Consider the following 11853-nt stretch of genomic DNA (forward strand, 5'->3'; position numbering starts at 1 on the left):
CAAGACTAACAAATGCTTTTAGCTGCTGAGCTGTCTCTCTAGCCCATTATTAACTATTTTATGTGGGTTTTTTCGTAATGTTACAAATACACACAGAAGAGCTGCTTTTGGAAGCACATGTCTAATTTTGAAATTTGGGAGGTACACGGAGGAAGATCAGGAATTTAAGATTATGTGTGGCTACATAGTGAGCTCAATGCTACATACAGCAAGCTGTAGGAGGTCATGGTGTCCTCCCCATCCCCTACCCCCAATACACGTGCACACACACACACACACACACACACACACACACACACACGAAGAGAGAGGGAACTAGACCGAAACACAAACTCAAACCTCATTCATGCTGATCAGTACTTTTCTGATTTTCCTAGTAAGTTTATTCGATGCTGTGCCTCACCTGGGTATTAGCGATAGCGAGGATGTGCTCACAGCTGGAGTGACTTGTCCTTTGTACTGCATATTCTTTCTGATTGGCCATGTGTCTAGATTTAAGAGGTACCATGATCTAATCTAGGCTATGTTCCTAGCATGGCCTAGTGATGAGTCCTTGTCTCTACTTTAAGATTCTTTGGCTAGTCTTATATTTCTAATACCTTTGATGTGGATTTTCACTTCCAAAACAGTTTCAACAATTAACATAATTTAACAGCTCCCTCGTGTTCTTAAAATCATACCCCCGTGTATTTGCAACCCCCTTTTAAAATTAATTAGGAATAGGGTCTCATTTTATAGACCAGGATGGCCTGCAATTCACTAGCCAATGCTAGTCACAAACTCATAACAATCCTTTGACCTCAACCTCCAGGATGTGGAATTAACCACTGTGATCCGAGTTCTGTCACCGTTAACTTTTTAGAACTAAAAGTCGTTACTGCTGCAAAAAAATCAGATGTTAAAGGTAGGACTACTGAATAGCGCATTTGCTAACTTTCAAAGTGGTAGGATAAAAATGAAGACAATGCGGGTATTTTGATGTCTTTATTTTTTAGGTTGCGGAAGACCTTTAAGGTTGTGTTGCTGACGAGTTTCCTGGCAGCTTAGATGCAGATTAATTGGCATGTTTTCATCAAGAAGTGAGTTGCAGCCATTGCAATGAGTCTCAGAGTCTCTGCCCTGGCTCTCCTCACTTTGGTCATCCAGGTTGACCTTGGTTCAACGTGCTCTGGTAACTTTCCTGTGCAGATATTTGGGCTAAAGAATACCAGCTACTGTGTGAGGACAGGGCAGGCTTGTATTGAGAAAAGGACTTCCCACAGGAACCAGTCCATGCTTGCTAGCCATCGGCAGCTTTTATCATTAACTACTTTTATCTGTGAAAACTATGACCAGCTTTGTGGTTCCGTCAGAAAGCAGGGCTGGTGTGCGAAACCCCATGTTTTACACGTCACTTTCACATCTTGCGTTTTCTTTCTGAGCTTTAGCCTTTTTAGGTGAGGCAAAAGTCTCAGTGACCTTCAGTCGAAATGCGTTTGAGAGATGATAGTACAGGACTGGATCAAAACACAAATTGGACACAGCCAGGAGTAGTGTGGCCTCTTTGGCTTTGAAGAGGGAGATCCTAGTTGAGCAATCAGATATGACCTCTGTCTGGCTGAGGGTGTACGGGATCCTGACAGCGTGGTACGGAACAAAGCAGATGATGTAACTGACTGTCACCAAGAGAATGTTGGCTAGCGCCGTCTTCACGTTTGCACAGTCTGCGTTGTCTCTGTTCCTGTAGAGCTGCCGAATTACAAGGAAGTTGGATATCAAAATGATGGCTGAGAAATTTAAGAATATTGCCACACATATAAAATTTGTCAGCAGATGCCAGTTTCTTCCAAACTCCTTTTTGAACTCCATGCAACCTACGTTTGACTTTTCTTTGATGTCCTTGATGGGAATCAACATGTTCGGCACCATTATGAGAAGGACCATGAGCCACACGACAGTCGATATCATCTTTGCAAATCCGGGTTCTTGTATTCGGTATATTTTGCAGCTGTGTATTAACTGAAGACAGCGGTCAATGCTGACAAAGGCTAAGAAGATGATAGAGAGGTACATATTGATGTAGATGAGGCAGGCTGTTACTTGGCAGTGGAATATCTTTAGCTTCCAGGGTGCCACACCCAAGTCAACAACAATTTTTACTGGCAATGCCAGAGTGAGTAGGAAATCAGCTGTAAGCAGGTTGATTAAGTATATGCTCACACACCTGTGATTTGTGGTTTTCTGTATAAAAGCCCATGTTGCAAAACAACTTCCAATGATTCCAATGAGGAAAACTAAATAAAAAAAGTATGTAAATGGTTCCAGATTGCTGTAAACCGGACAGAACAGTGAACTATTTGTCATCTTCAGAGATAAGCTTGAGTTCAGTGTTTAAAAATAACCGTCCACGGCTCTGTTAAAAAGAGTAGGAGGGAGATGTTAGTAACTAAAATTAGGAAATACTTTTTTAAAAGAAACATTTGTACTCAAAATGTCATGGTCTTTCTAGTTCTTCACTGGGCTAGTGGGTACAGCTTAGATCGTTCCCAATTCTCCATTGTCTGAGTTCTGTGACTTTCAGGATATCCCAAGTAAATTTGCTCTTAGGAAGGGATGTTTTTGACCTTGTGGGTTTGTGTTGCATGCTGTCTGTGACCAGTTGAGGGTGAAATTTCTTTGCAGAGGAGGTAAGTGACCAGAGGTTCTGGGAAGTAGAGAGAGGAAGGTCCTGTGGTTTTGTCTGAAAAAGAGTTCAATGTAGCTTTCTGCTTTCTTTTTGTGGGTTTTGTAGCTTATGCTGCCAGAACCTAGGCTGGTTGGAGAAAAGAGCTGACAGTAAATGGAAAAAAAGGTTTTTTATATTGTTATTTTGAAAGCAGGTCCTGTGTTTTGAATCCTCTTAATAGATTTTTAGAAATAAAAAATTTTGTCTCTTATTTTCAGTGGGAGGAGTTGAAGGGTTAGGCTCTGGTTCTGAATTGATGCCTACTATCGCTCTCATCGTGTTCCGGTTTCATAATGGTATACACCTGTAAAGCCAGCGGTGTGGCCTCCAGCCGTGTGTGCCTGGTGAACACCGTAAATGCTGAACATCTTCCAGATTGAATTTAGTTGCCATTTTTAAGTCTGAGTACCCATCGAATATTTTTTTTTCTTATATTATGCTTGCTATGTTAATGAAATTACTTTCTTCTGTTTCTTTTTACTTTTTAAGATTCTAATGGAAAAAGTTGTATTGTTGGAGTTTGACAGGTACTTTGTTGAACGTAATGGCTGTAACTTTTTCTACGAAGTGTTTTTAGTAGGTCTGTGAAAGTAAATCTTAAAGCTTCTAGAACAGGGGTCTATATTTATTGGTTACAGCATTTTTCAAGAATGGGTCAGTTGTACCTGTATTAAAACTTGTATGTTGATTGGACCTGCTGCTACGCATTTATAATCCCGTCACTCAGGAGGAACGCTCGTTTAAGCTCTTTCTTGGCTAAATGGCAAGGCCAGCCTGGTATACATGAGACCTTGTCTAATCTAAAGCAAAATGGAGCCAAAGCCCCTTCTAACTTCGATAGTAGAGAACCACCACAATCGAGCCTGATAACGACAATAACAGTTTGTCATGCTCCTTCCAGGTAGAGAATACTGGCTTGGCTTGTGGGCTCAGGTTAGACTGAGCTCCCTCTGGTGTGGTCTAGTCTCGCAACATGTTTAGGAGCACACGTGGTACATTCGTGTGATGCCTCCTGATGTGGGCCATCCATTTTCGTGTTAACTAAGATTCCTTTTTTAAGTGAAGCCAAAAATAGCACTTTCATAAAGCAAATCTATGTGGAATTTTCGGAACGTCCCGGAAATCAGACAGTGTAAAACCTGGGCTTCTCAGTCTCCAGAGTTTTGTCAGGAGCAAAGTCACCTGTAACGTTGCGGGATACTGAGACTTCAGTGACTGACCCAGCAGCCATAAAACCCTCTTTAAATCAAACAACTTCTAACGACTATCCAACTTTCACACCCCAAAATAGCTAATGATACAATGTGTGCCTTTAAAATTTATTTGTTGTTATTATTATGCTTGTTCATGTGCATGTGGAAGTCTGTGGACAGACAACTCTGTGGAGTCCGTTTTCTCCTTCCACTTCTCCGGAATTCTGCGATGGAACTTAGGTCCACTTATGCACCCAACTTACACCTTCACTCCTGAGCCATCTGATGGCCCTGCCGTGTTTATCTTGGAATGATGCAATGATTGCAAGTGAGCTGATAAGGGAGATGTCTGTCTAACTGTCTTATGTGTTACTTAAAGGTTACACGCTCTTCCCTTTTCCCCACAGGACTTAGGGCTTTTGGGGTTCACTGGTACTGTCATTCTGTAACCAACCAACCTTAATGAAAATGTTAAAGCATTTACTTTTTATTTTTGATGACTACCCATTTTTTATAGTACATTTTATGAGTCCTGTTGTGTGGTTGTTATAATCTGAGGTATACCAAGCTAAAATCCATTGCTTGGAGAGCTGGCAAATTACAGAGCCAAGAGTCCATCTCAGTTATATTTTAGAAGCCATAGTAATGTCAATGGAGGTTCTAATGTTAATGACTGGTGCTCTAAAGCCAATCCTTACCTGAGGGTTATGTGGCAGGAATATTCTTAGAAGTTATCACATAAAACAGCTGCAGTAAACTTCTTAGTTTTAACTTTCTTCCCAAGCACTCTAGTAATAAGAGAAGTATAGACAGAATGTTTTGCAGTGTAATCTTACTGTGTGTGTATGTGTGTGGTGTTTATGCACCCATAAATATACATACATTTTAAAATATCACTTTAGGTCTTTTATGTAATTTCTGTACACTGTCAAAGTTACTAATATTCTTGGTGTCTGTCTTTGTTTTCAGTGCTGGGTTTGAACTCAAGGCTCCTGCATACATAGCATGCGATTTTCCACCGATCTATCCTTCTCTTAATCCGAGTCTCAGTTTAGATTGTTTGAGTCTGCACTGCCTGTGAATAAGTCCTACCCATCTCTATACCTAAACATGTGGTAGAACTTTAGAATTGTGGCACTTTAACAATGGGTGGATTCTCTTCTGTCCTCAAATCAATTGAGGAGACTGCAAAGTGCCCAAGATTTCCGCAGCTTATTGGAGCAAGATGAGGATCTGTACTTGCTGATCTCTGGACTCTGAGCCTCTCTCCTTCTTCCTCTTTGTGAGTCTTGCCTATAGACCTGTGGGAGACTCTTCACATCTGAATTCACGCTAGGCTTCTCTGACTTCCTTATAGACATTTCTGATGTTGCATAGTGATAGAAAATAGTAACTTGTTTCTGTAAGTGCCCTATTGCTTGAATAACTATATAGCAAGCCCTCGTTTTATCAGTAAGACATATGGTAACGAGAAGAATTATAACAATTTGTCTTGATTGGTATTCTCTGTTTTTATAACTGACCATCTATTCCAGAGTGGGGTAATTTACTTCATATAGTTACAATGTAACTAATGCTGAAGAGTCCTGAGTGCTTGGCATTTGCTTCTTAACTGTGTCTAGATTGCCATGAAACAACAGTTTCTCAGAACTTAGCATATGTTGATCAGTAGGCAGAATTGTATCATAACAACGTCCCAGGCTCTCTATCACAAATCTCAGATCCAAGAGCTCGATAAACTCTGTGGCAGTGGTATCTGTGCAAAGTAGGCATACTCAGCTATGTTCTAGCAAAATCCAGAATGGAAATTAAACGTCTCCTTGGCTCCTTCTCATAGATGGATCATTACTTTGGGGATAAAACAAAAGAGAACAAAACAGAGTAGATTTTCCGTGGGAGCCACGGTAGACATGCTTTGAAATGTGCTAATGAAGGACTGGTAGAGGAATGTCTGGTCGTGACCTGCTGGGAAGATACACCATGGCTGTCCATATAGATCTAGTTAGAAAAGTGACTAGCTTAAGCTGTCCCCGCCTGGATAATTGGTCTAATTTGAATATATATATATATTTTATTTAAAGACAGATGAGGCCAAACGAGAACAGAAAATGCTGATAAGAGTCCAACACTGAAAATCATGACTTTGGATTAGTTAGCCATTGGAAAGGACTTACCTGGTGGTGTCCTCTGAGCCAGGCCTGGGTCCGGGTCTTCAGAGAAACGTGAGCTGTTTAGTTAGCCAGAGTGATGGCAGTCCCATTTTGCAGGGTTGTCTGCTGAACTAAAAATTTCCTTTCCTTTTTGTGTGGTTTTAAAATGTTACAGATTGACGTAGATGAAACTGTGGTTTGCAAATGGTTTAAGCTGTTTGAAAGTCTCCTGAGGAAGTTTTTTTTTTTTAAGAAAACATTTTTTTTTCTATCTTAAGTAACTTAATTGTCAGTTACTGTTTTAGAGAAGATATTTTTATTTATCCATCATAAATACCTTGCCTGCTTTTTCTTTTATTACTAGAAGTACCCCCAGACTTTTCCGTTTTATAATAGTTTAAAAAATACCAGTGTTAAAGTCATGAAAATTATGCTGAATTTATGACATAAGACAGTAAGGCGTATAACAGATACTTGTTTAGTATAACCATAGACACCGGCATTTCAAAGGTACAATTAAATAATATTGTTGCAGCTTATATTCTTGCTAAGATATCTGTTAATTTAAAAATTCCCAATACAGTGGCCAGTAGATATCTGTAGTCCCCAGCATTTGGGAGGCAGAGAGAGGGTGAAAGCCATGAACTTGAGGCAGCTGGAGGCAGGCTGGGCTCTGTCGTGAATCTAGGACCAGTCTAGGCTATCATGTGAGACCATCTTAGGAAATTAACACAAGATAGGATCTGATGGGTTGTGGTTTACTTTGTTATTGTTGTTAATTCCAGAAACATACTTTTCTACATTTATTATTATTATTATTATTATGTGTGTGTGCATTTACCCATGTGTCATATAGCATGTTTGTGGAGATACATGACAACATTAAAAAATCAGTTTTTTATTTCCACCAAGCAGGATTGTACTCAGTTTGTCTGACCTGGTGGCAAGCACCTTTATATACCTTGAGGATCTTGCCAACTCCATTTTAGAAAAGTCTTGAAAGAAAAAAAAAATAAAAGAACATCATTGGAACAACAGAGAGATAGCTGCCATTCTCCCTTTTCTTTCGTTTATGTAATTAACTTTTTCTATAGATGTAATTGTGCATATGACTTTTGAGTTATTCCTTCATGAATGTATTACATGTAAACCAGGGAGCTGGCTCAGCAGGTTACAGTGCTTGCCACCCAAGTCTGACAGCCCAGGTCAGTCCTGGGAACCCGTGTAAAGGTAGAAGGAGAGACCCACTCCATAACCTGTCCTCTGACAGGCACACACCACCACAATACACACATATCCACACTCATATACACACATCATTTTAATAGTGCATTAAAAAAAAGTTAAAGGATGTATTTCATCTCCTTTTCAAGTTACGAGACTAAAACAATCAGAAAGTATTTCTCAGCTTCACCCCAACAGCTTAAAGAAATGAGACATGCATTTAGAAATTATACCTTATGTTGCAAAGTTAACTCTTTCCCTACAATGGCATTAACTAGTGTCTGAACAGAGCCAAACTCGGAGGTTGTAGCCTGCCCAACAACTTGCTGGTCTGAATGAGAAGTTTTGCCTCATTAGTGATTGGCTTTGTTTTTCTTTCATAAGAGTAGACCCCCAATCCCTTTAGCCAAGGCCTTGAGTTATTAGAGCAAGGCTAGCTTTTATGAATATTAGTTTCTGGCCCCAAACATATTTTGATAAATACATTTATTGTGATAAACATAAATTTTGTTGTGAGAGACCTACCTACCTACCGTCTGTCTATTATCTATCGTAATGAACGTGCTGGTGCACATTTAATCTGTAAGTGCCAAGCTGTGGCCTCCATAGGAGAGACATTTGCAGGAAAGAGACTTGAGGTAGTCAATCAGAGCTTTTATTCCCTGGGTCTAAGTGTGAGGCAAAGGGAATTTACAGGTGGAATTGGTTGCAAATTGGGTAGGAAGTGGTTTTAGTGAGATAGGAAGGAAAGCTGGGATAAAGGTTTCCTGGGGAATTTTTTTTTTCTTTTAATTTTGGGTAGGTGTTTTATCTGTTCACTTCCTTGTTTTAGTTTAGGTTTAGATGACCAAAAAGTACAAGCAACTAACTGTTGTTAAAAATCTAAGACTAGTGTTTATGTTTGGGTTGCCAAATGTGAGCAAGCTAACATTGTGTTGGTTCTTTGTCCCTGCACCTCCTCCCCGAGCAGTACAAACTAATATGTTTGATTTTGTGTTTATGAGATAGGATTTTGCCACATAAACCCATAGTGGCCTCAGGCTCACAGGAATCCTCCTGTTTGAGGCTCTCCACTGCTAAACTTACAGATATGTGTCACCATTGCCTGGCAGGAATCAATTTTGTTATAGTGAAAACAAATTTTATTTTTTCATTTTTGGTTTTGTTTTGAGACATGGTCTCCCTTCATAGGCAGGCTGGCTTGAAGCTCCACATCCTCTTGCCCCCGCATCCTGAGTTTGGGATTAGCAGCCCATGTGCATTCTCACTTTGAGAGTAAGTTCTGACTGTCTGAGTTGCCGGAGAAAACGTCTTCCTCTATTGGCCTTAGTAATTTTTAAATTTTGAATATTTCATACGTAGGAACTTTATATCATTTCATCCCTACTCTCACGCACCCTGTGTCCCACATTCATCTCAAATTCATGATTTCCTTTAATAATTATTTTATATACACGTGTGTATATATAAATATAGGCTGCTGAACCCATTTGGTGTTGCTTGTAGCTGTATATATTCAGGGCTGATTGCTCCGGGTTAGACAAGTCATCAGGAGGTTCATCCCTTGACAACACCAATTCTTCCTCGTGAACCGTCACTACTGGCCAGTATTTCTGCATCTGGGGATGGCGCCTTGGGATATTTCCTCCATCCACATTGGCGTGTCACCTGGTGGTGTCATTGTGAGTACAACTCCCTTGCCATATACTGAAGACACTGTCTCCCGGCGGCTGTCCTGGTCCTCTGGTGCTTCTGTTCTTTCCAGCTCCTCTTCTGAGATGGTCCCTGAGCCTTAGGTTAGGGGTTGTATTGTAGATGTATCCACTGGGGTTATACACCCCACAGTCTGCGGTTAGGAATCGTGCCAGTTGGTGAAAAGTAGCAGCCGTAGATTCTCCTCTAGAGTCCACGACCTCATCACCTAGGCACATTGGCTAGATTTATAATACCAGGCATAATTTTCTTCTATTTAGTTAGCCTTAAATCCCGTTAGAAAGCTTTATTTAAACATCTCTCAGTTGTAAGTGCCACTATTTCACCCTTAGGGATATCTTCCCCTGCTGGCCAAGTTGTGGTTGGTAGGTATCACAGCCGAGGAGGACCATTGATTGCTTTTATCCCTTGGCAGCTTGCATAGCATCTTAGGGTACTTGAGAGACAGGGAGACTTTGGGGTCAGTCCCATCTGAGTTCCTCCATTTCCTATTTCTCAACTGTATGGTGTCTTCAGTAGTTGGGTCTGATGTTGAGGTTCTGGAAGACAGCCAGGGGCAAAAGCAATAACCTGTATTGTTTTGGGGCATTTCTTTCACTTTAGCAAAGGACTAGATGGGCGGTTCCCTTTGCTTGACACTGCAGTTTTTGTTCAATAGTCTTGTCTCTTGTGGGAGGCATTATCACCCCAAGTGCCATAGCTTCATTCAAGCTGTATGAGTATTTATGTATATGTACATGCACATTTATGTATAGTATAGATGGGGTTTTTATTTTCTATTTTGGTCTTTGAAGACAGGGTTTCTCTGTAGCTTTGAAGCCTGCCTGGGAACTTGTTCTGTAGCCCATGCTGGCCTCAAACTCACAGAGATCCACCTGTCTCTGTCTCCTGAGTACTGGGCTTAAAGGCGTGCACCACCACCTGGCATATATATTTATTTTGAATTAGACATAAAATAATGTTTGCCTGTGGCTTTAAGGAAACATCCTCAGTGTTATGTATCACCCTCCCCTCCTCTCCTTTCTCTGTTCTGTTTGTGTCCCCACCTCATCTCCCTCTCTTAGCTTCCCTCCTCACAGCGCCTGTGTTCTCCTCTCCCTCCTCCAGAGCTCAAGCTCGAGATACCAAGTCTTTAATGCAGAGGTTTCATTTCAGTTGCCTGAAGCTCCGTCTGTCCCATTGAGGGTCAGTTCTTCTCAGGTTTTCAGGTCGTAGCTTGTTACAGGAAGCTGCATGTCACCACTAACCCACTCTTTCAGAAACCCAAGTGGGAAGAAATGAGGTAAAGGTATTTTCCCCTTATTTTGATCCTGGTGATACTTTAGTTTAAGAAATGACATAGTTATTTTTTTATTTATATTTTATATGTATAAGATGATAATTCGCCCCACAAATTGATTTGTGATCCCCCTATGATGTCCATAGCATCATTAAAAAATTATTCAACACAATATCCAGATAATAATATTTTTAAATTAAAAAGATTTTGAGAAATTTGTATGTGAGTCCTCTATATTGTTTCTGTCCTTCCCATAACTCCTGTTATGTACTCCCTTCTTTCACAGTCACAGCCTCTCATTTTTAAATTATCATTGTTACATACGTAGACATGTGTGTAGACAACCTACTGAGTCTGGCCTTGCCTGTGTGCTCGTGCCCAGGCCTGACCACTTGGGATTGGGTAGTTTATGTGTGAACATGCATGTCCCCGGACAAAAGCTGTCTCAGCGGCCAGGGAACGTGTAGCTCTTCATCGAGGGATGGGACCTTGTGGATTTGCCTTAGCCACACTTGCACGTCAGCTGTTGGTGTTAATTATGTTGGACTTATTTAAATAACCATACCGTTTAGAGTTCGTAGGTGCCCTTCCCCTGTGACATCTAGGGAGCGCTATTTAGCCACAGGCGTCCTGGTCCTGCGGCTCCTGTATTCCTTCCCAGGTGTTCATTGCAGACACGTCAGTTGTGTCTGGGCTTGCCGCACTCACTCTGCAGTTTGACCAGCTGTGGATCTGTGTAGTGGTCTCTGTCTGCTGGAGAAGAAAACAAGCACGTAGCTTTTCTGATGGTGGCTGAGAACTGTAGTTATCTGTGGGTTTAGGGATAACTGTTTGGAAGGCAGTTAGAAGTGCCATGATTTTGGAGAAATGACGGTAGGTTTTCCTTTAGGGTGTACGACCTCTCCAGCCATGGGTAGTTGTTGACTAGGTTTACAATAGCAGGTGTACATTCCTTCCCAGTAAGAGGACCTTAAGTTTAGACAGCTCTTGTTTCTTCTCTAAGGTGAAGGTACCAGTGTCGCACTATTATGGATATCTTGCTGGTCCAGTCCTTGTTGTGGTTTGTGGGCTTTACAGCTAAGAAGGTCCATGTATTACATCCTCTGATCATACGAGAGCCAGGCTTTAGGAAGGAGGCTTCCAGAAGGTCAGTTCTAGCTGGATCATTCCAAGTCCTGTATCCCAAGTATATCTTCAGTAACAGAGTCTTATCTTCAGCTTTTAAAATTTGCCTTTTAGGGCTCTTCGCATCAGAAAGAAAGCAACGATAGTGCAAAGGGTCAAGGGGGAAAGATGAAAGTCACAAGTACAGGCCCAGTTGATAACCTTAACCCCAGGAACAATGTATTGTCCATACAGACAACAACCTGCTATTTCAGAGAAATCCCTGGCCGGAGATGATTCTGTAGGGGCAATGTTTGTACAATTGTGGGGAAGTGGGGCACTGGAAAAACTGCCCTCAGTGGGGTTCTTAGAAATGGGGTTTTGCCTGTGTTCAGGGGTGAAAATCACGAAAGCAGTAGTGCCCTAGTCTGCAAAGGAACAGCGAGCTGCTGCGTCCTCGAGTCTGGAGCAGCCTGACAGGAAGTA

General features: G+C 41.2%; 2 protein-coding genes across 13 annotated transcripts in view; one reads left to right on the forward strand and one right to left on the reverse strand.

The window, feature by feature from the left end:
* The window catches only part of Med12l (mediator complex subunit 12L), a 305880-nt gene that overhangs the window by 89225 nt on the left and 204802 nt on the right, over nt 1-11853 (forward strand). The gene's annotated exons all lie outside the window — the stretch shown is intronic.
* Gpr171 (G protein-coupled receptor 171) lies at nt 839-6166 on the reverse strand. 2 transcript variants are annotated; one of them, XM_075950621.1, is made up of 3 exons: nt 6072-6166; nt 4596-4685; nt 839-2392 (listed from the first exon to the last, which is right to left on the reverse strand). In XM_075950621.1, exon 3 carries the CDS (start codon nt 2341-2343, stop codon nt 1384-1386), a length of 960 nt encoding a protein of 319 aa, XP_075806736.1. In that variant the 5' UTR covers nt 2344-2392; nt 4596-4685; nt 6072-6166; the 3' UTR covers nt 839-1383. The 2 variants fall into 2 exon arrangements, with proteins under 2 accessions (XP_075806736.1, XP_075806735.1); XM_075950620.1 differs by lacking the exon at nt 4596-4685 and having other exon boundaries at nt 840-2392.

The sequence above is a fragment of the Microtus pennsylvanicus genome, chromosome 16 (genome assembly GCF_037038515.1).
Source record: "Microtus pennsylvanicus isolate mMicPen1 chromosome 16, mMicPen1.hap1, whole genome shotgun sequence".
Classification (NCBI taxonomy): domain Eukaryota; kingdom Metazoa; phylum Chordata; class Mammalia; order Rodentia; family Cricetidae; genus Microtus; species Microtus pennsylvanicus.